Source organism: Mobula birostris, chromosome 24 (genome assembly GCF_030028105.1).
Source record: "Mobula birostris isolate sMobBir1 chromosome 24, sMobBir1.hap1, whole genome shotgun sequence".
NCBI lineage: Eukaryota > Metazoa > Chordata > Chondrichthyes > Myliobatiformes > Myliobatidae > Mobula > Mobula birostris.
In genome coordinates, this window is record NC_092393.1 from 51,288,568 (window position 1) to 51,314,363 (window position 25,796).

At 43.3% G+C, this 25,796-nt stretch overlaps 1 protein-coding gene across 1 annotated transcript in view; it reads left to right on the forward strand.

Annotated features, from left to right (window-relative positions):
- Positions 1–2,019: 2,019 nt before the first annotated feature.
- LOC140187291 (coiled-coil domain-containing protein 137-like) overlaps positions 2,020–25,796 on the forward strand; it is a 32,970-nt gene continuing 9,193 nt past the window's right edge. The window contains exons 1-4 of the mRNA XM_072242451.1: positions 2,020–2,140; positions 12,223–12,350; positions 16,191–16,425; positions 18,831–18,913. Coding sequence (XP_072098552.1) covers positions 2,073–2,140; positions 12,223–12,350; positions 16,191–16,425; positions 18,831–18,913 — 514 coding nt within the window. The 5' untranslated portion in view covers positions 2,020–2,072. The remainder of the gene's footprint in view (positions 2,141–12,222; positions 12,351–16,190; positions 16,426–18,830; positions 18,914–25,796) is intronic.

The following is a 25,796-nucleotide window of genomic DNA, read 5'->3' on the forward strand; positions in this document are numbered from 1 at the left end:
AAGAAAATAAAGAAAGGTAATGCAATGAGGAGTAACATGTAACGTCCAGTGTTTACTAGTGCTCTCCACATACCTTGACTCCGTCATTGTCATCAATTTGTTATGTGGCTTGTCCAATATCCAGCAATGATTGGCAAGAAGTTTCTTCCTAATAAATACTGGGAAGATCAAAGCCACTGTCTTATATCCAGCAATGATTGGGAAGAAGTTTCTTCCTAATAAATATTGGGAAGATCATCCTCTTAGGTCCACAGCACCACTACTTTTGAACCACCATCTTCACTTTTTTAATGCAACTGGTAGAGAGGCTGAGTGTGACTTCACAAACACCTCTACACATGTGCAACATCTGTGACCAACCCTTGGCTTTTTCTGCTGCTGAAACCCTCTACCATGTCTTTGTTAACTCTGGATTGAACTACACTAAGGCACACCTTGCCAACCTTCTAACTTCTACCATGGTGGTCTCAGTTATGGCATTACATCCTTGCTTTTATATTCAAGTCCTCTCGAGATGAATTGTACTTGCCTTCCTCACCCTGCAAATTAGCCAGCAGACATCATGTACGAAAGTGCTGGTGAGTGATATTTTTGAACCACTCCAGTCCTTTTGGTGTTGGGAACCCCACAGCAAGCTCCAGAATACCCAGCTACCCAGTATCTGTGAGTCAGGATGGGATGCATCACAGATGCTCTGCTCAAGACCACAAGAGAGAGCTGTGAACATGGCCCGGTCTCTCATGAAAACCAGCCTACCCCCCCTCCACTGGCTTTCTGCTGTCTTGGAAAAACAGCCAGCACAACAAAAGTAAAAGCAAAACAACTATTTAGTGACATAAATAGCTATACAAGACCTTAGACAGACCCCACTTGGAGTACTGTGTTCAGTTCTGGACACCTCACTTCAGTTAGAATGTGGATACTATAGAGAGAGTGCAGAGGAGATTTACAAGGATGTTGCCTGGATTGGAGGGCATGCCTTCTGACAATAGGTCGAGTGAACTTGGCCTTTTCTCCTTGGAGTGACAGAGGATGAGAGGTGACCTGATAGACGTGTATAAGATGATGAGGGGCATTGATCGTGTAGATAGCCAGAGGCTTTCTCCCCCCAGGGCTGAAGTGGCTAACGCAAGGGGTCATAGTTTTAAGGTGCTTGGAAGTAGGTACAAGGGGGATGTCAGAGGCAGGTTTTTCACACACAGAGTGGAAGATGCATGGAATGCACTGCCAGTGAAGGTGGTAGAGGCTGATACAATAGGGTCTTTTAAGAGACTCTCTGATAGGTACACAGAGCTTAGAAAAATAGAGGGCTATGGGGAAGGGAATTTCTAGGCAGCTTCTAGAGTAGGTTACGTGGTCGGCACAACACTGTGGGCCGAAGGGTCTGTAATGTGCTGTAGATTTCTATGTTTCTATATAGTCAGTGTTAAGTTGGGCAGAAGACACAAAAGCTCGAGAACTTGTACCACCAGGCTGAAGGTCACCTTCTACCTCTCTGTTATAGCACTCTTGACAGACTTTTTCTACAATAAAGACAAGCTCGACCTTACAATCATCTTCATCATGGACCTTAGACTGTATTTGACACTGTGTGTTACCGAAGCGCTATATTCTGCATTATATAAATGTTTTTTTTTCTTCTTTCAATGTATGAAATGATCTGTCCAAGTAGCTTCCAGAAGTCTCACACAGCATCTCAATGCTTTTGACAATAATAAATCAACTACACGGCGCTGGAGTCCTAAACTGTCCTTTTCGGTGGCAGAGGTCACCATGAGGTAGAGTCTACAGGGACACAGACTCGGGGCTGCTCCCTCTCCCAACATAATACCCGGTACAACGGACGATACTCACCGACGATCCGACAGAACTTAACACAACCAAAATGTCCTTCAGCTCCGCCGGCCCAGAAACGCTCCCTAGCAACGGAAGTCGCCGGCCGCCCGCCGAATGACGGACAGCAGCCCGGGCCAATGGGGTTCCCGCGAGGTAGATCACGTGTACAAAGGGGGCGGGGAGAGTCCGCTGACGGACGCGGACCGCGTGTGTTTGGAGTGGAGCGGCCCCCGGAGATGGGGAAGGTCCAGCGAGCGAAGCCGGGTTCCTCGGGGCTCAGGGACCGCCAGCAGCGGCGAGACAGGTTAGCCCGTCTTCGCTGATTGAGCGCAGCAAGGTGGGGGTCCGGAGTACTGGGATGGATCGTCCTCTCGGCTCCGGGTACCGGGTCTCTCGGGCCATGTTACTGGAGTTAGCCCGCTTGATCCCCGATGCTGGAGGTTAGATTAATATCTGCAATCCACAGGCTGGTCTTTTCTCCCCTCGCTGCCCGTGGGATCTTGCGAGGATACCTCTTTGAGCCATTCTCAACTCTGGACCCACTCCATGAACCCGAGGTCTAAGACCTCTGGTGTGGTGTTGAGGGAATGCCATGTTGCCTATGGATGAGACCCCACGGCTCAGTTTGAAGGAGCGCAGAAAAGTATTCTGGCCAAAATTTAGCTCGTAGTCAGTCTCATTTATATTGCAACTTGGCTATTTTGTTTCCTATAGCATTGACTTCAAAAGTATTTATTGTAAAATGCTTTGGGATTCTCTAAAAGGGGTATTATAGATGCACTGTAAATAGCTGTACTTGTGTTATATATGTGTACGTGTATATATTTGGCAGTGCTTTGAGATGACAGATGCACTGGACAGCAAATTTTGTTGAAAGTGTTGCTTCATCAGATTTTTTTTTGTTTCTGATAAACTGCTTGAAGCTGAACGCATAATTTCAGACCGCTTGTATCACATAGGAATTTGGAGAAACAAGAAAAGAACTTTTATTGCATGTAATGCATTTAATTGCACAATGGTGCTGATGTTCAACCAAGCAAGAATGCCTTGTTGATGATTTTCATTTGTACTCAGTGTCTGAGGTGGACAATAATCAGCCAGTATTGATGGATTTCAGTTGCCCTGATACTGTTTCTCCGTGACTGCAATGTCCTGGTGAAACCTTTCACCATGGTCGTCACTGACAGTACCAAGATTTGCAGAGGAAAAAATCTAAATGTGAATGCAGAAAGTGAATCTTTAGTGAGATACTGCACTTCCTGGTTTTGTATGCTTGAAGCATGTTGTCAGCCAGCTGCAAGTAGTTTGATGCTGTGAGGTTGCCAAGAAAATTTTTCAACAACAGCCTTGAATGTCTTCCATGTGATTTTCTCTGGTCCCGCTAGAAGTTCTTCGAATTGCCTGTTATTGATGACCTGTTTGATTTGTGGACCAACAAAAATGCCTTCCTTAATCTTGGCATCAATTATTCTGGCTTGAATTATGACTTAAAGTAACAAATGTAGACAATTTTTTAAAAAATGGTGTGTGATAGGGAAATTTCATGGTGATTTTCATGATCAGCAGCCCAAAATCCATAAGACACACCCAAAATATTCAGGAAGCAGAAGGTTTGTTGGTCAGTGTTTTTATTAATTTGTTAACCCTATCTCCTGGTTAAGATGGCACAACTGAACACGTGCGACAGTGCTCTGGTAATCAAAAACTAAGAAACCCGATTCAAAGACATCACTCAAAAAACTTTTTCTGAGGTGATTTGTGTATTGTTATCCCCGCAAACAGTGAAGGAGCGAACAATAGCCAGGTGAGTTTGGGGGATGAGCTGAGATGGTGTGTGGCAGAATCATTGTAGATGGAGTTCCAATGCCTGTACAGCTGGCCTGGGTTTGAGGTTGGATCACTTTGGGTGCCAAGCTGATATGAAGAGCTTGAGAGTGGCTTTGGGCTGGACGGTGAAATCTAGGCCCGGAGCGAGTCGCTGGGTACCGTGGTCTAGGGCCAGGGCCTTTCACTGCAGCCGGGTCCTAGTGCAAGATACGATTTGCTGTTTAGACAATTTAAGTACCGGCCCATATCGGAGGCAAGAGCTGATTTAATTCGCTCTCCGTGATGGTCAGTCCTCTGCTGTATGCCGGAGCCTTTCACTGTCCATCTGGTCAATTTATACACCAGCCCAGACAGACTAAAAAGACAGGGTGTTGGCATCCGGTATGAGAGCCAATTTTGTTCATTCTCCACGATGGTTACTCCTTTCTCCATGGTGCCGATGCTGTGAAGACTGCCTTGGAGTGGTGCTCTGTGCCCACTAATACGATTAACTGATAAGTGAGGCTTTGGGCGTACTCCAGGGTTCGGATCTGAGGACTCAATTTTGGTTCAGAATGTTGTTTGCTTCAGTTGTTTGCGTCATTTGTTTTTTTTCCTTTTTCTCACACATAAAATGTTTGTCTTTTATTTTTATTTCTTTTTCTTTAATTGGGTTCCTTCGAGTTTCTTGCTTTGTAGCTACCTGTGAGCAAGCAAATCACGTGGGAGCAGGTGGTGAATGGTTGTATGAGCAGTGGGTGCATGTCACCAGTCCTGTTTATGCAATCGTTGACACCAGGCAGACATTGTCTGAAGGGTATTGATAATGGTTGGGGTCACCCGTCTTGTGGAGACACTACCCAGAAGAAGGCAATGGCAAACCACTTCTGTTGAAAAATATTTGTCAAGAACAATCATGACCGTGGAAAGACCATGATTGCCGATGGCATACAACACTACACATAATGAAGATGATGACACTTTAAAAAGGTTCTGTAGTCAGATCCAAGATTTGGGAGCCGAAGTAGAAATGATTGAAATGTACAGTCAGCCCTCCGTATCCGTGGATCCAACCAACCACGGATCGAAAATATTCGGAAAAAAAATTCCAGTAAGTTCCAAAAAGCAAAACTTGAATTTGCCGTGCGCCAAGCACTGCGTTTAATCCACACGAATGAAGTGATGTGTAGGCATACCCTGCTGTAGCCTCCGGCCATTTCACAGATCCTCTGTCTCTCTCTAGCACTCGTTGTTTGAGCATTGTTCACCTCGCGACTCATTCATTCACTACTTGTGTTGTGTGCACCCTTTGTTTCTGTGAAAAAATGCCTCCTAAAAAGCAATTAAGTGGTCAAAGCAATTCTCAAAGCCTATGAGGGAGCGAAAAGTGCTGTCTCTTGCCAAGAAAATAAAAATCTTAGATCTTTTGAAAAGTGGCATGTTTGCCAAAGTGGGCCGTAAGGTTGGTAAGAACGAATGGAGCATTTGCACAATAAAGCAGAAAGAAGCTGAAATTCGTGGAAGTGTTAGTGCTACCCCTACAACGGCAAAAATGGTCTCTCTGGTTCATGATAAAGTGCTTGCAAAGACTGAGAAAGCATTAAGTGTGTGGCTAGAGGACATGTCATAGAAGCATATCCCTGTTGATGGCAAAATTATGTGTGAAAAAGCACTTAGCCTCTATGAGCACTACTGTGAGGGGGTTGAGGAGAGCGAGAGAAAGGAGTTTAAGGCTAGTAAGGGATAGCTGGCTAGCTATGTAAAGCGCTAAAGCCTCAGGAATTTAAAGATCACGGGAGAATCGTCATCGGCTAATCCCGAGGCAGCATCAGCGTTCCCAGAGGAGCTCAAGAAACTCATAGAAGAGAAAGGCTACCTTGCAGAGCAAGTCTTCAATTGTGATGAAACGGGCTTGTTCTGGAAGAAGATGCCCAATCGTACCTACATCCATAAGAGTGCCAAGCAGGCCCCGGGGTCCAAGGCCTGGAAAGATCGCATAGAAGAGCATAGAGAAACCATTACCAACGAGGAACCCGAAGATCTGCTGACATCCTCTACAGAAGCTGATGATGCAGAAGATTTGGAGGAGGCAGAACCATCAATTTGGACACTTGAAAAATTTGCAGCAGTTTTTCAACAGGCGCAAGTGTTAAAGGATATGATCCTCGAGTACGATCCTTCGATGGAACGAAGCCTGCGTGTCACCCGAAGGATAACAACATGCCTACAACCACTGCAAGATTTGTTTGATGATGCAAAGAAAAAGAAGAAACAGCTTCCTATGAAAACGTTTCTAACTAAAGCATCTGCAATTGTAAGGCCTTGACCTGAAACGCTTGAAGATCCTCAGCCCTCAACCTCCACAGATCCTGACATTAGTATTATTGAGCCTCCTTCAAAGCGTCATTATTCCCTAAACAATACGGTATAACAACTATTTACGAAGTATTTACATTGTATTAGATATTATAGGTAATCTAGAGATGATTTAAAGTATACGGGAGGGTGTGCGTAGGTTATATGCAAATACTATGCCATTTTACATGAGAGACCTGAGCATCCGCGGATTTTGGTATTCGTGGGGGGGTCCTGGAACCAATCCCCCGCGGATATCGAGGGATGACTGTACAGTGATTGAATCGTTTTACTTCAACTTGCTATTGGAAATGAAAAGGCAAAATAAATGAATTTTGGGATGCAAACAACAGGAATTCTGCAGATGCTGGAAATTCAAGCAACACTCATAAAAGTTACTGGTGAACGCAGCAGGCCAGGCAGCATCTCTAGGAAGAGGTGCAGTCGACGTTTCAGGCCGTGACCCTTCGTCAGGACTAACTGAAGGAAGAGTGAGTAAGGGATTTGAAAGTTGGAGGGGGAGGGGGAGATCCAAAATGATAGGAGAAGACAGGAGGGGGAGGGATAGAGCCAAGAGCTGGACAGGTAATAGGCAAAAGGGGATACGAGAGGATCATGGGACAGGAGGTCCAGGAAGAAAGACAAGGAGGTGGGGGGAAACCCAGAGGATGGGCAAGGGGTATATTCAGAGGGACAGAGGGAGAAAAAGGAGAGCGAGAGAAAGAATGTGTGCACAAAAATAAGTAACAGATGGGGTACGAGGGGGAGGTGGGGCATTAGCGGAAGTTAGAGAAGTCGATGTTCATGCCATCAGGTTGGAGGCTACCCAGACGGAATATAAGGTGTTGTTCCTCCAACCTGAGTGTGGCTTCATCTTTACAGTAGAGGAGGCCGTGGATAGACATGTCAAAATGGGAATGGGATGCGGAACCAAAATGTGTGGCCACTGGGAGATCCTGCCTTCTCTGGCGGACAGAGCGTAGGTGTTCAGCAAAGCGGTCTCCCAGTCTGCGTCGGGTCTCGCCAATATATAAAAGGCCACATCGGGAGCACCGGACGCAGTATATCACCCCAGCCGACTCACAGGTGAAGTGTTGCCTCACCTGGAAGGACTGTTTGGGGCCCTGAATGGTGGTAAGGGAGGAAGTGTAAGGGCATGTGTAGCACTTGTTCCGCTTACACGGATAAGTGCCAGGAGGGAGATCAGTGGGGAGGGATGGGGGGGACAAATGGACAAGGGAGTTGCGTAGGGAGCAATCCCTGTGGAATGCAGAGAGAGGCGGGGAGGGAAAGATGTGCTTAGTGTGGGATCCCGTTGGAGGTGGCGGAAGTTACGGAGAATAATATGTTGGACCCGGAGGCTGGTGGGGTGGTAGGTGAGGATCAGGGGAGCCCTATTCCTAGTGGGGTGGCAGGAGGATGGAGTGAGAGCAGATGTATGTGAAATGGGGGAGATGCGTTTAAGAGCAGAGTTGATAGTGGAGGAAGGGAAGCCCCTTTCTTTAAAAAAGGAAGACATCTCCCTTGTCCTAGAATGAAAAGCCTCATCCTGAGAGCAGATGCGGCGGAGACGGAGGAATTGCGAGAAGGGGATGGCGTTTTTGCAAGAGACAGGGTGAGAAGAGGAGTAGTCCAGATAGCTGTGAGAGTCAGTAGGCTTATAGTAGACATCAGTGGATAAGCTGTCTCCAGAGACAGAGACAGAAAGATCTAGAAAGGGGAGGGAGGTGTCGGAAATGGACCAGGTAAACTTGAGGGCAGGGTGAAAGTTGGAGGGAAAGTTAATAAAATCAACGAGCTCTGCATGCGTGCAGGAAGCAGCGCCAATGCAGTCGTCGATGTAGCGAAGGAAAAGTGGGGGACAGATAGCAGAATAGGCACGGAACATAGATTGTTCCACAAAGCCAACAAAAAGGCAGGCATAGCTAGGACCCATACGGGTGCCCATAGCTGCACCTTTAGTTTGGAGGAAGTGGGAGGAGCCAAAGGAGAAATTATTAAGAGTTAGGACTAATTTCGCTCGACGGAGCAGAGTGGTGGTAGAGGGGAACTGATTAGGTCTGGAATCCAAAAAGAAGCGTAGAGCTTTGAGACCTTCCTGATGGGGGATGGAAGTATATAAGGATTGGACATCCATGGTGAAAATAAAGCGGTGGGGGCCAGGGAACTTAAAATCATCGAAAAGTTTAAGAGCGTGAGAAGTGTCACGAACATAGGTAGGAAGGGATTGAACAAGGAGGGATAAAACCGTGTTGAGGTATGCAGAAACGAGTTCGGTGGGGCAGGAGCAAGCTGAGACAATAGGTCGGCCAGGACAGGCAGGTTTGTGGATCTTGGGTAGGAGGTAGAAACGGGAAGTGCGAGGTGTGGGAACTATAAGGTTGGTAGCAGTGGATGGGAGATCCCCTGAGCGGATAAAGTCGGTGATGGTGTGGGAGACAATGGCCTGGTGTTCCTTAGTGGGGTCACGATCGAGGGGTAAATAAGAGGAGGTATCCGCGAGTTGTCGCTGCGCCTCGGCAAGGTAGAGGTCAGTACGCCAAACTACAACAGCACCCCCCTTATCGGCGGGTTTAATAATAAGGTTAGGATTAGTGCGGAGGGAGTGGAGAGCAGAGTGTTCCGAAGGCGTGAGGTTGGAATGGGGACAAGGTGCGGTGAAGTCGAGACGGTTGATGTCCCGTCGGCAGTTAGCGATAAAGAGATCCAGAGCAGGCAGAAGACCAGAGCAGGGTGTCCATGAAGAAGAGGAGGGTTGAAGACGGGAGAAGGGGTCATCGGTGGGGGTGGAAGATTCCTTGCCGAAGAAGTAGGCTCGGAGACGGAGACGGCGGAAGAACAGTTCCGCATCATGGCGAACACGGAACTCGCTGAGGTGTGGGCGAAGGGGGACAAAGGTGAGGCCCTTACTGAGGACAGAGCGCTCTGCCTCCGACAGTTGAAGGTCGGAGGGGATGGTAAAGACCCGGCACGGATGACAGCTGGGATCAGAGGGGGGGAGGGGGGAGGCTGGGGGTGTCAGTGAAGAGGGGATGGTTGGGGTGAGAGGAAGATGGAGCCTCTGAGGGCCCAGGAGCTGATGGTGGGATCTGAAGGAGACGGGATTGCAGAGTATTGGTGGGGGAAGGGGAGACGGGAGTCACAATAGCAGCACATAAAGACCCGGCCTGGAGTTCAAGGCTGGAGTCGCAGTTGGTGGTTGCGCAATCACTTTGAAGGTGTCCATGGTGGTTGCTGGAGTCCGGGTTTTGAATATGCCCTGAGGTGTTGGAGCCGGTGAGATCAATGGCAGAGGTAATCTGAAGTTCATGCCTGCTAGTTTCATGGCCAGCAGGCTCTGGAGTCCGTAGATGTAGGATCTTGCGATCTTTGCCTAACATGACAAAGTCAAAAAAACGGCGATTGCAGGCGCGGATCCGACGGAGGATGAAATAACGGGTAGGACCATTACAGACAGCAAAGAAAGTGTCCCGAAGGTGGAGTGGAAGGGTCTGGGATAGGGACACCAAGTACCTCCTCATGGCGGAGAGAGTCGCCTTCAGAGCTTGACGGGAGAAGCGGCGAGAGGCAGAGTCAATAAAATGTGAGTACCTGGGATCCTCAGAAGGTCCAAATTGAGAGGCTTGGAAACGAATCCTAAAGCCAACTGGAGTAAGTTTGTCTTTTTGGTATGCTTGTCTTTGAAGCATAGGGGTATTTGGACCACTTATAGAGTCTGTTGTGCATTACAATATAGTCATAGCTGGTCTACGATCAAGCAGGTGAATGGCATTAGATTAAGCGTATCTTTAGATTCCTAGGTATATAACGTATATCATCTCTTTTTACTTTTTACTGTGTGAATCAGAAAGCCCAGGTCTCATTCTGTTAAATTCGTGGCAATTTGTCAAAAGTCAATTTATTATGTTTTTGGAACATAGGTTGATTAACTGTCCAATTAATTTTTTGAATTCCATAGGAGACCAGAGGAAAGCATGACAATACTGAAGGGAAAAGATCTTCTTGTAACTTGATGTTTGAAGAAAAAAAACTTGCTTGGTTGGTGTCACATTGCACTCTGTGGAATTCTGATGAACATTCTGGTAGTTTTGTTTATACTGCCACAGGGATTGCACTTCACAAGTATGCTGGTGACGGCAGAATGGTTTAGGCTCTTGAAGGAATATGCTTTAATTCCTGCCGAAGGGTTTTGGCCCGAAACGTCGACTGTACTCTTTCCCATAGATGCCTTCTGGCCTGGACCGAGTGCCTCCGGCATTTTGTGTGTGTTGCTCGGATTTCCAGTGCCTGCAGACTTTCTCTTGTTTATGCTTTAATTAATAAATGCTTACATTGTGCAAGTTCGTATATCTGCATTATCCCATAAACTGTAATGTATTTAACAAATTATCTAGCAATCACAGAGTTAAAGCTTACGTTTTATGTGGCATTTATTTCTGATGTGAATGGGAGTGCCAAACTTCATATTGAGAAGTCTTTCCGAACTTTTCTATGTTTTATGGCAGTGTACCCAGCTATTATTATTAGACAGTAATACCCGGCAGGGGAACATTGTTTCTTCCTATCAGCTTCCCTTTTGTATCTCAGAACCTCAAACTTGAGATCACTCCCTGATCTTCAAGTCCCTGTAAATAGAACATTACAAGACATGAACACAGTGAAACCGTGACTTCACTCTGGTTCCCATCCCCCAAGGTACTTTAAACCCTCCCCAACAGATCTGGCAAACCTGCCCACAAGAATATTGGCCCCCAGGTATAACCCGTCCCTTTTGTACAGGTCATACCTTCCCCAGAAGAGATCCCAGTGATCCACAAATCTGAAATTCTGCCCCAGCACCAAATCATCAGCCACACATTCATCTAGCATATCATCCTATTACCTTCCTGGCATGTGGTACAGGCAGCATTCCAGAGATTACTACCCTTAAGGTCCTGCTTTTCAGCTTCCTACCTATTTCCGTATACAGGTTTCCCCCGCTATCCGAAAGTGCAGCGTTCCTATGAAACCTTTCGTAAGCCGAAATGGCGTAAAGCGAAGAAGCAATTACCATTAATTTATATGGGAAAAATTTTTGAGCGTTCACACACCCAAAAAATAACCTACCAAATCATACCAAATAACACATAAAACCTAAAATAACAGTAACATATAGTATGAATGGTGGATACAGGCAAGTTCAACGCGCGCACAATGTCTTTATTTCATTCACCACGATCAAAACGCTTAATTACGTCCAGTTTTATGCTAAGCGTAACATCCTTACGAGCTCTCTTAGGCTTTTCTGATACCTTAGGACATCTTGCTAACGGATGCACAAAATAAATCGAGATAAAGCACAGATGCTCACAGACACAGTTCAAAGCTATGGCGGCTTGATGCTGAGATGCTGAGTGTAGTTCCTGGGGAAGGAGCTTGGCGGTGCGCTGCCTCTGTAACGGCTCGCTGCAAAACAAACGCTGAATGCTATTTTCGCTTTTCGCCTTTTTTCGTAAAAGTGAAAATCCTCCGGATTTCTTTCAGTTAGCAAAAACAAGTACTAATGTAGGTCTTTCATAAAAGCGAAGTGGCGTAAAGCGAACTTTCGGAAAGTGGGGGATACCTGTATTCTCTCTTCAAGTCCACCTTTTTCCTACCTATGTAGTTGGTACTAATATGTACCATAGTTTCTGGCTGCTCACCCTCCCCCTTTAGAATGCTGTGGACCTGATCTGAGATGTCCCTGACTCTGGCATCTGGAGTCTCTTTCACATCCACAGAATCCCCCAACTATTGAATCTCCTATCATCACTGCTCTCCTCTTCTCTCCCCCCCCCTTCAGTGCCAGAGATCTGTTCATTGTGGTTTCCCCCTGAAGGTTATTCACCCCCACCCTCCCAAAGAATCCAATGTGGTATAGTTGTTACTGAGGGAAATTGCCACGGGGTAATCTGAACTATCTGCCTATTTCTGTGCCCCCTCAGAACAGTCACCCAGCTACCTGCCTCCTGCAACTTAGGGGTGACTACCTTCCTGTAGCTCTTTATCAACCTCATTCTCGGATCATTCAACTACAGTTCCGGTTCCCTAGCACAGTCCATAAGAATCTGCACCCAGATGCACTCCTTGAACTCAATCTTAGTTTGTGTCATCACTGTGTAGTTGAAGCAAAGAATCCAGATATTTCGTTAATTGTGTTGGAAATAGAATACATGATCAACTGACAATGCACTTTTAACTCCTTAGCAAACCAAGGAAGAGCAATATGAAGCCCAAAAATATTGACGAACAAGAAATTCCATTCAAACTCCGTGAGATAATGAGAAGTAAAGAGGAATTGAAGCGGAAGATGAAAAAAAGGAAGCCAAAACCAGGTAAAAAATGCTTTTAGTGTTACGGATGAGCCCTGCATCATGGCTGATTGGGTATCAGAAATCTATCCTCAAAATTCACAGATCACGCTCCAAAACTGTGAGATGTGGAATAAAATTAACTCTCATTGAACTTATAAGAAATAAAAGTAAATAAACAAACAAATTACTTGCTTCGTGATGCTTGCACAGATGATGTGCCTTTGTGTTCAGGAAAATTGTGGTTTGGACTGTTTTCTAGGAAGGCAACAACCTGCCCCTCTCCACTCTGAGGGTGGGGGTCACCAGTATTCCATTAGTAATTATTACTCATCTTGCTCATGTTACCATGAGCCTGAATCACATGTTGAGCATTGGACGCATATCAGTTTGCTCAAGCTTGATATGGTGTATTGGCTTTTAGTGGATTTGATTTATCTACAGTACTGTGCAAAAGACTTAGGTGGCACTTCTTCTCTGCCACCTGTCCCACACCCTGCCCGCGGCAGTCCTCCCTCGCCATCCCCAACACCGTTTGCTCCCGCCAGATTTACAAGCTCGCTCTCCACTCCACATTGACAAATACAATATGGTGCAAACTTCTTGGGCATCCTAACTATGTATATATGTGCCTAAGATTTTTTCAGAGTACGGTATATAAATAGATCAAATTCTCTTGTGGGTGATATTGTTTATATGTTCCTCTTGAGCAGCTGAAGGCTTTTTTTGTTTTATTTCATTCAGGAACCTAGGGACTAGCACATGCTGTCAGTCAGTAATCAGGTGAAGGTGGTGAAGATTCAGTTTAAGTCAAAATTGAAACCAAACAGAGAAACAGCCATCAAACAATGCTGTTGGGGGAGTTTGTTCTGCGTCTTTTTGAACAATATTTTTAATCTGTCACTCTGTCACTGCTGGAGGAACTCAGCAAGTTAGGCAGCATCTATGGAAATGAATAAACAGTCGACATTACAGGCTGAGACCCTTCATTAGGTCTGGATAGGAAGGGAGAAAGATAACAAAATAAAAAGATGGGGGGAGGGAAGGAGGATAACTGGAAGGTGACAGGTAAAGCCAGGTTGGTAGCAAAAGTAAAGGGCTGGAGAGCAAGGGATCTGATAGGAGAGGAGAGTGGACCATAGGAGAAGGGGAAGATGGGACCCTGGGGGAGGAGACAGGCAAGTTGAAGAGGTAAGAGGCCAGAGTGAGGAATAGAAGAAAAGGGGGAGCGGAGAAGGGAAAATATTTTTATTGGAAGGAGAAATTGATATTCATGTCATCAGGTTGAAGGCTGCCCAGGTGTTAAATAAGGTTTTGCTCTTTCAACCTGTGGAAGATAAAGTCATGGACTGACATGTCGGAATGGGAGTTAGAATTAAAATGTTTGGCCACTGGGAAGTTCTGCTTTTGGTGAAGATTTTAATCACGTGTCTTGTTTAACTTGAGAGTAGATTTGTTATCAAAATTGTTTGACCTTTATGTCAGTGGGAATATCTGTGGCAGTAATCAAAGGCTTTAATTGGGGAATTATTGCTGTAGTGAGTGGGATATTGACTTTATCATCACAATTAATGTAATGATGTGCAAGAAAATAAAGTCATCTCTACATTGATGTCTTCAGGAATGGCCAAATGCTAACGGAAATTATCTGATTTCTTTTGTTCTCTCTGAGGTCTTATTGATTCCAATGTGGCATATATGATACAATACACAGCCATTTAGAAAAAATGGAAGTAATTTAATGTTTCCTATACATGTCTCGACTATGCTTTAGTTTAAAATATTATACTACACAATATTTCATCCATTGCATAAGGACATAGGACATAAGGACATGTTTTTTCAGCCTGCTCAGCCATTCATTCACATCGTGGTTAATCTAACCTAGGTCTCAGATCCACTCAGCCCCTACAGATGGAAAAACCTCTCCTTCTCCAACTTGCAATGCCCATCAGCATTCACTTGCTTTTCTTAATTATTTGTTAAACCTGAAAGGTTAAATTATTTCATAGGTTATGTCACTCTCCAACAGTATTTTATAATGCTGTTTGCATTTACATGATGGTGTTTATGCACACTGGTTGCATGTCATGCTAACACACTGCAGCAAATTCCAAATGTATCTAAATATGTATGTTCAAAGTAAATTTATTATCCAAGTACATGTATGTTACCATGTACATCCCCGAGATTAATTTTCTTGTGGGCATTCACAGTAGATACAAAGAAACGCCGTAGAAGCAATGAAAAAGTGCGCACAAGACGGACAAACAACCAATGTGCAAAAGACAGTAAACTGTGCAAATACAAAAAAGTAAATAAATGTGCAATAAATATCGAGAGCATGAGATGAAGGGCTCTTGAAAGTGAACCCATAGGTTTTGGAAACAGTTCAGTGATAGGGTGAGTGAAGTTAACCACTCTGGTTCAAGAGCCTGATGGTTGAGGGGTAATAACTGTTGAATAAAGTTGATCCCTGATTTTGTAGTCTTCTTCCACTTAAGTTATATTCTGTTTTGGTATTTCTTTGTAGATAAACTTGCAATTCCAACAATTCCTCCCCAATTATATTTAATTTACCATTTTTTAAAAAATCAGACTCTTTACTTATTTGTGGCTCTTTGTCACCTTTGTTCTTGTTACAATCAGCATAGTATGTCTCAGTTTTATAATCTTGATTCTGTCCAGTGGTACCCTACAAATTTATATACATGTATTCAGGTATGTTTTTTTATTCTCTTGGCACTTGAGTCATTTCAGATTTTAAATTGTACATTGTGATTTAATATATCGTAATCTGTAAATTCATAAGTATATTTTACATATAGAATAACTTTTTAGTGAATGAGAAAACCATGGTCATTTTAATAAATTGCATAAGTATCAAACTATACATGCCTAAAGGCAGAATTTCTGAGATTTTTTTCATTTGTTTTATCAACATCAATCTACTCCAGGGGTTCCCAACCTGGGGTTGTGGACCCCTTGGTTAATGGTAGGAGTCCATGGCATAAAAAAGCCTAGGAACCCTTGATCTACTCACTTCAGCCACTAATATTTTAATTATAGCAATCTTTCTTATTTTCCATTGCCTTTGATACTTCTCCAATAATAAGCTTTTTAATTTGCCGATCTTCTCTCTTCTTGATGGTTCTATGAGCACCAGCATCTCAGCAAGTCATACAGTTCTACAGCAGGTTTTGGACTATCATGCCCATGCCAATCTAATCCCATTTGCCCACGTTGGGGGTACAGAATCTTTCATGCCTTGCCTGTCCAGTTGCCCTCTAATCGTAGTGATTATATCTCACTCCACCGCCTCTTCTGGCAGAGAGTTTCAGATATCAACCGCTGTGTGTGTACCTACGCACAGTAGCATAACAGTTATCATAACTCTTATTACTGTACCAGTGACTTGGGTTCAATTCCCGCTTCTGCCTGTAAGGAGCTTGTATGTTGTTCTCCCCATGACAGCATGGGTATCCTCCAGGAGCTTCGACTGCCTCCCACATTCCAAAAACGTATGGGTTAATAGATTCATTGGTCACATGGGCATATTTAGGCGGTGTATCTCTAAATAAATGAAGTTAAATTTAAAACTCCTATGGCTGACCCCAGGCCTCTTGTAAGTTATAAACACAAGCTTCTGCAAATACTGGAAATCTTGAGCAACACACAAAATGCTGGGGGAGCTCAGCAAGTGGGACAGCTTCTATAGAGGGGAAATAACAGTCAAGCATAAATCTTGTAAGCTATCTGTTTTGGGACCAGTTGTTATTTACAAATGTATAAATTAAATATTAGCTGAATAATCTGTGACTATGTGAAGAGAAATTCTGATTTTGCTTTCCTTTAAACACCCAGAAAAGCCAAAAAGGACATCTGCTTTAGGAGGCTCAGATCCGCATGGGGATGTACGGGTTCCGAAGTTTAAGAGGAAGAAACGGGAGTCAGTGAAAAATTATATTCAACGCATGGAGCAGGAGGCAAAGCACGTAATATTCATGAGCGAAAATCAGCTGCCACGTTATCCTGAGATGGAGGACAAGGGGAAAGAAAAGGATAGCCATGTGAAATCAAAGTCTGAGAGAAAAAAAGAGTATGTTCTATTATCAATGTACAAATGCTATCGTTAAGGATAATTGCAATATTTTCATTTTTTCGTAAAAGGAAAGAGGATCTGTCATTGTGAATATCATCTAATAAATTTATGAATATTCACAAGATATAAAATGTATTGCTAATCAGACTGATTATTATCAGACTGGAGTATTGTGTGCAGTTTTGGTCCCCTAATCTGAGGAAAGACACTCTTGCCATAGAGGGAGTACAAAGAAGGTTCACCAGATTGATTCCTGGGATGGCAGGACTTTCATATGATGAAAGACTGGATCGACTAGGCTTATACTCGTTGGAATTTAGAAGATTGAAGGGGGATCTTATTGAAACGTATAAAATCCTAAAGGGATTGGACAGGCTAGATGCAGGAAGATTGTTCCCGATGTTGAGAAGTCCAGACCGAGGGATCACAGTTTGAGGATAAAGGGGAAGCCTTTTAGGACTGAGATGAGGAAAAACTTCATCACACAGAGAGTGGTGAATCTATGGAATTCTCTGCCACAGGAAACAGTTGAGGCCAGTTCATTGGCTTACTTAAGAGGGAGTTAGATATGGCCCTTGTGGCTAAAGGGATCGGGGGTATGGAGGGAAGGCAAGTACAGGTTTCTGAGTTGGATGATCAGCCATGATCATACTGAATGGTGGTGCAGGCTCGAAGGGCCAAATGGCCTACTCCTGCTCCTATTTTCTATGTTTCTATGATGCTGAAGTTTTTAAAAAAACTTCATGGTTTTATGGCGTAATGGTGTAACGACGTAAACTTCATGGCGTAATGGTTTTCAGTGTCTGTGGGCAGAGAAACAGAGCTCACATAAACTATTAATGACTTTATCATGCTGACCTGAGAGTTTTCTGTTATTTCACATTTCCATTATTTGCAGTGTTTTGCATTCAAGTTAATACTGCAGATACGTAAACTGAAATATTTAATGCAACATTTATTTCCAAAGTGTAGCATATATGTGCAACCATAAGATAAATTTTTATTTGCTATTACCTTCCGTTAACTATTTTCAAAATAGACCCTGAACAAAAAAAAATTGCACTTCTGATGGACTCAAATTTCCAGAGGCTTTTAGTGGAAGTTGGCCTGAAAACTGGTGCTGAAATGATAGTGTGATTTGGTGTTAAATCACTTTTATCTGTGTACAGTGTACCAAAACAAACGTATCAAAGTTCGTTCTACCTCGGCCATTCCCCAAAACCCACTGTACCTCCTCCCCAACCTTGTAAAAGATCAATCGCCATTAATTACTTAGGATCTAAGTCAGTGTGTCATTCATTTGTTACAGTAGACTTTTACCAAGAGGGCTGCGAAACTGTGGAACTCATTCCCACGGACGGCTTTGGAGGGCAAGTCATTGGGTATATTTAAAGTGGAGGTTGATAGGTTCTTGATGAGTAAGGGTCTCAAAGGTTATGAGAAGGAGAAGGCAGGAGAATGGGGTTGAGAGGGATACTAAATTGGTCATGATGGAGTGCTGGAGCAGACTGTGAACCAAATGGCCCAACTCTATTCCTATGTCTTGGAGCTGCCTTCAGCTCTAAGTAGAAGAACGTGTATTTGTAGACAGTGTCATCTTGTGTTTTTCATTACGAGTAATGTTTTTTTGAGATTATGTATAACAATACTTCATCTAACATTCTGTTAGTTTGCACAAGTTTTGAGTTTTGAACTATATGCGTAGACCTGTGCAACCATTAAGTATTCTATGTCATACTCTTTTTGTTTTCAGTATACAGTCTTGTAAGCTCTTAAACAAAAAGTTTGATCTAATGTACGTTGTTTGATCTAATAATGCCAGTTCAGAACTTGAAACTCCATCTGTCACTTTTTAGTAAAGAATGTGGTGCAAGTCAATAAATGTGGAGATGAAACGAATGTGAGAATTCAAGGGGTAAAAGTGTCTTTGAACTTTTTTTGTGCACAGTTATGCATTTTGCTGATGGTGGGCGGGGGGGTGGGGCACTATTGTACAGGATCAAAATAAGCTGCAGGGTTGTAAACTCTGTCAGCTCCATCATGGGCACTAGCCTCCGCAGTGTCCAGGACAAGAGCGGTGCCCTAGAAAGGCGGCGTCCATCGTTAGGGACTGCCCTCTGCCAGGTCATGCCTTGTTCTCATTGCTACCTCCAGGAAGGAGGTACAGAAGCCTGAAGGCACACCCATCCGATTTGTGAATGGACATTGAACCCATGAAAACTACCTCACTACTTTTTAGTTTTATTTGCACTAAATATTTAACTATTTAAAATGTATATATACTTGCTGTAGTTTGTTTTTTTTCCCCCTATTATGTATTGCATTGTTCTGCTGCAAAGACAACAAATTTCACAATGTATGCTGATGATATTAAACCTGATTCTGATTTTTGTATTAAATAGATCTGATAAGAAAAGGTTGAGAAGACTTGTTGGTAAGAAAATTGAACGAAAGATGATGAAGCAGGAGAAAGAAATGTTTACAGGTGAGTGACTGCAGTGAAAGTCCTGGTAGTGTGCTGCCTCCTTGTGCTCTGTTCTGGTGGTGGTAGAACTGTTCCATTAATGCTCTCAACAGACAGCTTGATTTGGGGCAATAATACAATGCTAGGTGTATTTGTTCTACAGTCACATATGATTACCTTCTGTCTTCCATGACGAATAGCGCTTAAGACAAACCCTGTCTTATACTCTCAGTCCCCTCTCACAGGGTCTGTGAGATACATTGCAAAATAGTTTAGCAATTCCACTCTACTCCATTTTGGGCATGCATACCTTGCTGGGTCAATCATAGAAGAAAGACATTTGGTCTTGTAGATGGTATCTTGTAGACCATTCCCCTATTCTGTACAGCCCTGTAATTATAAGTTCACCGAGGTACTTATTCCTTTTAATAACTCACACCAATGGAGGCAATGGTTTAAAGTTGTAACCATTGTCTGTAAAAATAAAACCACTTCACCCCTCACATTAAATCTGTGATAGCTGGTTCTTTAGCCATCCTTTAATGAGAGCAGCTTATTTTCCCTTTCTTAACCACTCTTCACTCTGTTTACACTATCTAATCTCATGATGATGACATCTCTGTCAAATCACTCAACCATTTTTGCTCCAACGTGAAAAACCAGGCTGCTCCAGTCAAACTTCGAAGCTGAAATCCCTCATGTTCGAGACTATTCAGAGCAAGACTGGAACTGCCACCTCTGCTTGCCTACATTTGATGAATAATGCTGGTATTTTTAACTACTCTTACTAAACTTAACTATTAAAGCCTATAGTTCTTTAAACCCTCTTCATGTTCTTCATGACATTCTGTATAATTAGGATTTTCCACTTATATCGCTGTTAGTCTAAGTGGTACTAGCACATTATTACTTCAGGCAAGTCATATTTCACCTATTTTTTTTTATTTTGCGTTAGTGAAATGAATGGCAAAATAAATTAGAATCGCTGTTTGTAGTTGGTATTTGAACTTTGCATTCTTTTAATTTTTTCAATTAGAGTGACTATAGCTTCCATTTTCCTGTAATATGCTTTTGAATAGAAAGTATTTAGTTTTTGTATTTGTATAGAGCTGCTTCCAACCCTTTCATGCATCCTCAGATATTTTACTTCAATAAGTTACTTCTGAAGTCTGGTCACTGTTGTAACGTAGGAAATGTGGCTCTGTTCGTCGAGCAAGTACCCGGAAATAGCAATGGCATACACACTCTGTGGCCATTTTATTACATTAAAGGGTGGAACCTGGTATGAGCTTCTGTTGCTGTAGCCCATCCTCTTCAAGGTTTGATGTGTTGTGTGTTCAGAGATACTCTTCTGCCCACCACTGTTGTACTGTGTTGTTATCTGAGTTGCTGTTGCCTTCTCGTCAGTTTGACCCAGTCTGGCCATTCTTCTCTGACCTCTCTCGTTAACAAGGCATTTTCGCCCATAGAACTCCTACTTAATGGATGTGTGTGGTTTTTTTTTTTTTTGCACCATTCTCTGTAAACTCTAGAGACTATTGTGTGTGAAAATCCAAGTTTCTGAAATACTCAAACCACTCCATCTGGCACCAACAATTACTCCACAGTCAAAGTCACTCAGATCACATTTATGCCTCCTTCTGATGTTTGGTCTGAGCAACAAGTGAACCTCTTGACCATGTCTGCATGCTTTTATGCATTGAGTTCCTGCCACATGATTAGCTGATTAATTATTTGCCTTAATGAGCAGGTGCTCAGGTGTAACTAATAAAGTGGCCACTGAGTGTAGATTGCCCAAGCCATTTCTCTCTTTCAATGAGGATAACTGCCTTGCTTCTTGCAAGAGCTGATGAGCAACAGCCATCACACATGCTCCTTGACCCACTGAGTTGTTCCTGCAGCGAGGCTTTGGAGAAGATCCTGTCTGACTAATCAGATTCAAAGTTTTGAAGAGGTGACAAATTATGTATGAATGAGGATGGTGTATTTGATGTAGTCTTCATGGACTTCAGGAAGGTCTTTACCAAGGTTCCATGTGGGTGACTGGTCCAGAAGATTAGAGCCCATAGGATCCAGAATTGGCTTGGTATTAGGAGATCAAATGATGGTGGTTTATTTTTGTGATTGGAAGCCTTGTGTCACAGGGATCTGTAATGGAACCCTTGCTGTTATCTTTAAATAATGATTTTGAATCAGACAAGGTTTATATCACTGCTATGTTGTGAAATTTCTTGTTTTATGGTAGCAGTACATTATAAGCTACCCATAAGAAATCTATATATTAAAACATTGTGCAAAAAGAGATCAAAAGTAGTGTTTGTGGACCATTCAGAGATTTCTGAATGGTCTATGAACCCATAAACTATTTGTGATCTCTTTTTGAAACACTATTTTGAAATCTCACAGCGAAGGGGTAGAATCCGTTCCTAAAATGCCTTCATGCTTTTGGTTCCTCCTCCCTGATGGCGGGAATAAGGAGAGAAGTTTGTCTTCCCTGATGGTGATGAGAAGAGAGAAATTTGAAGATGACATGAAAATGGGTGCTGTTGATATATGAGAGGAGGGTAACTATTGGATCTTGGATGATACTGATCAGTTGGTATGTTGGCAATGTAATGAATGTCAAGTGGAATTTAATCTTATTAAGAGTAGGGTGCACATAATGAATGGTACAGCATATTGAGGAACACAGTGACTTCATAGGCTGAGCTTGTTTTCTTTGGAGCATCGTCGGCTTGAGGGGTACCTTATGGTGATGAACAGAAGTATGAGGGGTATATATAGGGTAGATAGGAGATTTTCCCCATAGCAGTGGTAACTAGGTTTCAAAAACATAGGGTAAGGGGTAAGAATTTTAGAGTGGATGAGAGGAAGAATATTTTTCAACCAGATGGTAGATTCTAGTATATCATGTCTGAATGGATGTTAGATGCAAGTACTAGCTAGATAAACTGCCATGGATTAGGAGGCTATCGATAAGCACTGGTAAATGAGATTAGTATAGAACATAAACAATAAACCATTACTGCACAGTACAGGCCTTTCAGCCCATGATATTGTGCTGACCTTTTAACCTACTCTAAGATCAATCTGACCCTTCCCTCCTACATAGTCCTCCATTTTTCTTTCATCCATGTGCCTGTGTAATCGTCTTTTAAATGTCTCTAATGGTCTCTAATGTATCTGTTTCTACCTTTACTCCAGTAGCGTGTTCCACACACCACTCTGTAAAAAGGAAGCTACCTCTGATATTCTTTCTCTCCCCCCAAACTATACTTCCCTCCAATCACTGTAAAATTATGCACACAAAATGCTGGAAGAACTCAGCAGGCCAGACAGCATCTATGGAAAAAAGTAAACAACCTACTTTTCGGGGCAAGATCCTTCATCAGGACCGAAGGGTTTCAGCCCAAAACGTCGACTGTTCACTCTTTTCCACAGATGCTGCCTAGCCTGCTGAGTTCCTTCTGTATTTTGTGTGTATTACTTTGATTACCAGCATCTGTAGATTTTTCTCTTGTTTATGACCTTAAAATTATGGTCTCCCACATTAGCCATTGCCATCGAGGGGGAAAGGTTGCTGCGTGTCTACTCTACCTGTTCCTTTTAATCATTTTATACAATACTGTGCAAAAGTCTTATGTGCATATATAGAGCTGGAGTGCCTAAGACTTTTGCACAGTACTGTTGTTGTCACAAGGAGCAGAGAGTGAGTTTGTAAATCTGGCGGGAGTGAAGGGTGTTGGGAATGGTGAGGGTGCAGTGCCGTGGGAGGTGTGTGGACAGGTGGCAGAGAAGGAGGAGTACAAGGAGCAGAGGGTGGAACGGATGTGGGCACACACAGTCTTGAGACACCAGGCAAGGTCATTTAATTCCAAAGAATTAGTTTATTGATCTCTCAGGTGCTTCCCGCTCCATCCCCTCTCCTTTTCCCAACCAAGATTTCCCTGTCCCTGTCCCCCTTCCCACTCTCAGTCCGCAGTAGAGACCCATATCAGAACCGGGTTTATCATCACTCACATATGTCATGAAATCTGCTTTTTTATGGCGGCAGCAGTACAGTGCAATACATTACCAAGTCACCGCTCTGTAGATAGGTCGTTGATGGTTTGGTGAAACGCCTGTTTCTGCACTCCCTGACTGATTCAGAAGTTATTGAAGTGAAGCAAGGTCAGTGATGTGTGCCTGGGATGGCAGGCGTGGAAGAGGCACAATGACAGGTGTGGCATCTCCAGGGGTTGAATGGGAGTGTACTGTGCTTTGTAGAAATGGAAGAACAGACTGGGGGGTTGGGGGGAGGATCACAAAGGGAACGGTTCTTTTTGGAATCCTGAAAGGAGAAGTTGTGAGTTATTTCTGACTGTCCTGTAGCTTTATGTATGAATGTTGGCTTCAGAGGTGAAATTACATCAACAATTTGTTGACCTTTAGCATAAGACATAGGACCAGAATTAGGTCATCATCTGCTCTGCCATTCCATCATGACCTATTTATTATCACTCTCAACCCCATTCTCTTGTCTTCTCCCCATAATCTTTGACGCCCTGACTAATCAAGAACTTAACAACCCCCACTTTAAATATACCTAATGACTTGGCCTCTATAGCCGACTGTGGCAATGAATTCCACAGATTCATCACCCTTTGGTTCAGGGGTTGCCATCCACTGATCCACGGACCCCTTGGTCCGTGGTATAAAAAGGGTGGAGAATCCCTGCTCTTGCTGAAGAAATTCCTCCTCATCTGTGTTTTAAAAGGATGCCCCTCTAGCCTGAGGGTGTTCCCTCTGGTCCTACACTCCTCCACTATAGAAAACATCCACTCCATCTAGACCATTGAATGTTCAATAGATTTCAATGAGATCCTCCCTCGTTCTTGTAAACTCCAGTGAGTATAGGCCCAAATCCATCAAATACTCCTCGTATGTTAACTCTTGTTTTCGGTGTCATTTTCGTGAACTTCCTGTTGACCCATAGTAAGAACTACTTCCTGACTATACTTTTTTCCCCACGGGTTACAAATTTGTTTCAGTTACTCCATTATATGACAAGCCTAGATTTTAAAAATGGCATGGGTATAATAGTTTTATTGGCCTCTGTCATTTGGTCCGTTGTGGTGCCTTGCTGACCATTTCCCCCAAATTTACAATCCTGGAATTGTTCTCAGTGACCACTAGGTGGGGCACTTCACTCACTAGTACATCAGCAGTGCTCTGCATTTTAAACCTCTTGTGAGCTATGTCACAGAATTGCTGAACCATCAGAAGGTACGGAAGACTTTCATCTATATGGCCCTCTCTTTCAGTAGCTGCCTGCTAGATATTTGTGCTGACATTTTGCTTTCAAATGCCATATCATTTTGTAGTTCTCTGGCAAACAGCTGAAATTGTCATAAGAGCCTGGAATTAATCCCATTTATGGGACAAAGTTAAACGCATAATTTTAAGGTTGGATTTTGAGAAACAGTTGTATTGGTGTTTCAAAACAGGGAAAACAAGATGGAAATGAGATGTGAATCAGACAGTATCTGGGGGAGGTAGATGGTCAATATTTTAGGTCAACACAACTAGAAAAGTGAGAAATCAAATTATTTTAAGATGCAGGAAGGGATGGGTGCAGAGATCATGTCTATGATGGGCTACAGACCCAACTTAGCAAGATAAATATTTAAGTCCTGGCAGTCACAGTAAAGGAGCAATTGAAACTGAAATACCCAGGTACATCCATGAGAGAAGAACTGGCTGGTAACTTGTAGCTATTGTATTTGTGAGGAATGGCCTCCCCACCATCGAGCACATTCGCAGAGAGTGCCGCCATAAGAAAGCAGTATCCATCTTCCAAGAACCCTCACTATCCAGGCCATACTCTCTTCCCGCTGCTACCATCAGGAAAGAGCTACAGGAGCCTTGGGTCCCACACCACCAGGTTTAGGAACAGTTATTACCCCTCAACCATCAGACTCCTGAACCTGTGTGGATGACTTCGCTCACCTCAACACTGAACTGATTCCATAACCTATGGACTCGCTTTTGTCCATCTTTGTGTGTAGTTTTTCATTAATTCCATTGTATTTCTTTGTATCTACTGTGAATGTCCACAAGAAAATGAATCTCAGGGTAGCATATGGTGAAACATATGTATTTAATAATACATTTGACTTTTGAACTTAGTCCTGAGGGCTGCATTGTTCAGAAGGAAGATGAGATGCTCTTCTTGGAGCTTCCATTGGGCAGTGTTGGAAATGGTTTGGAGGCAAAGGCAGAGAGGTCAGTGTGGAAGTGGGCTTTAATGATAGCTGTCTGGAAGGTTGGGGTCATACTTGTGCTCTGAGCAAAGCTTTCATGTGCTTTGGCTGCTCCAGTGTAGAAAAGGCTACACTAAATTGGTAAGTTCATTTATTATTGTCACATGTACTGAGCTACAGTGAAAATTGTTATTTTGCATGCCATCCACGCAGATAATTTCATCACAATAGTGCAGAAAGGTAACACAAGGCAAAACAATAACAGAATGCAAATCAAGTGTTTCTGCTAGAGAGAAAGTGCAGTGCAGGCAGACAATAATGTAAAATGCCATAACGAGGTAGGTTGAGGTCGATTCTGTCTTGTATCAGGAAGTGTTCAATATGCTTATAAAAGTGGGATAGAAGCTGTCATGAGCACTGAATGTGTGGCATTAACTTAGAACCAGTACTTTTTCACTTACCTCGGCAGCATAATTCGACAGGATGGTGGGACTAGGAGTGACAACCTGTGTAGACTTGGCGAAACTAGCAACATCGTCAGATCAGTGAACAGCATATGGGGGTTGGCCAAGTACAGCATCAACACCAAGGTGATGTTCTGTCCGTACTCTTGTACGGGTCAGGACGTTGGCACATGACAGAGAGCCACCTTGCAAAGCTGT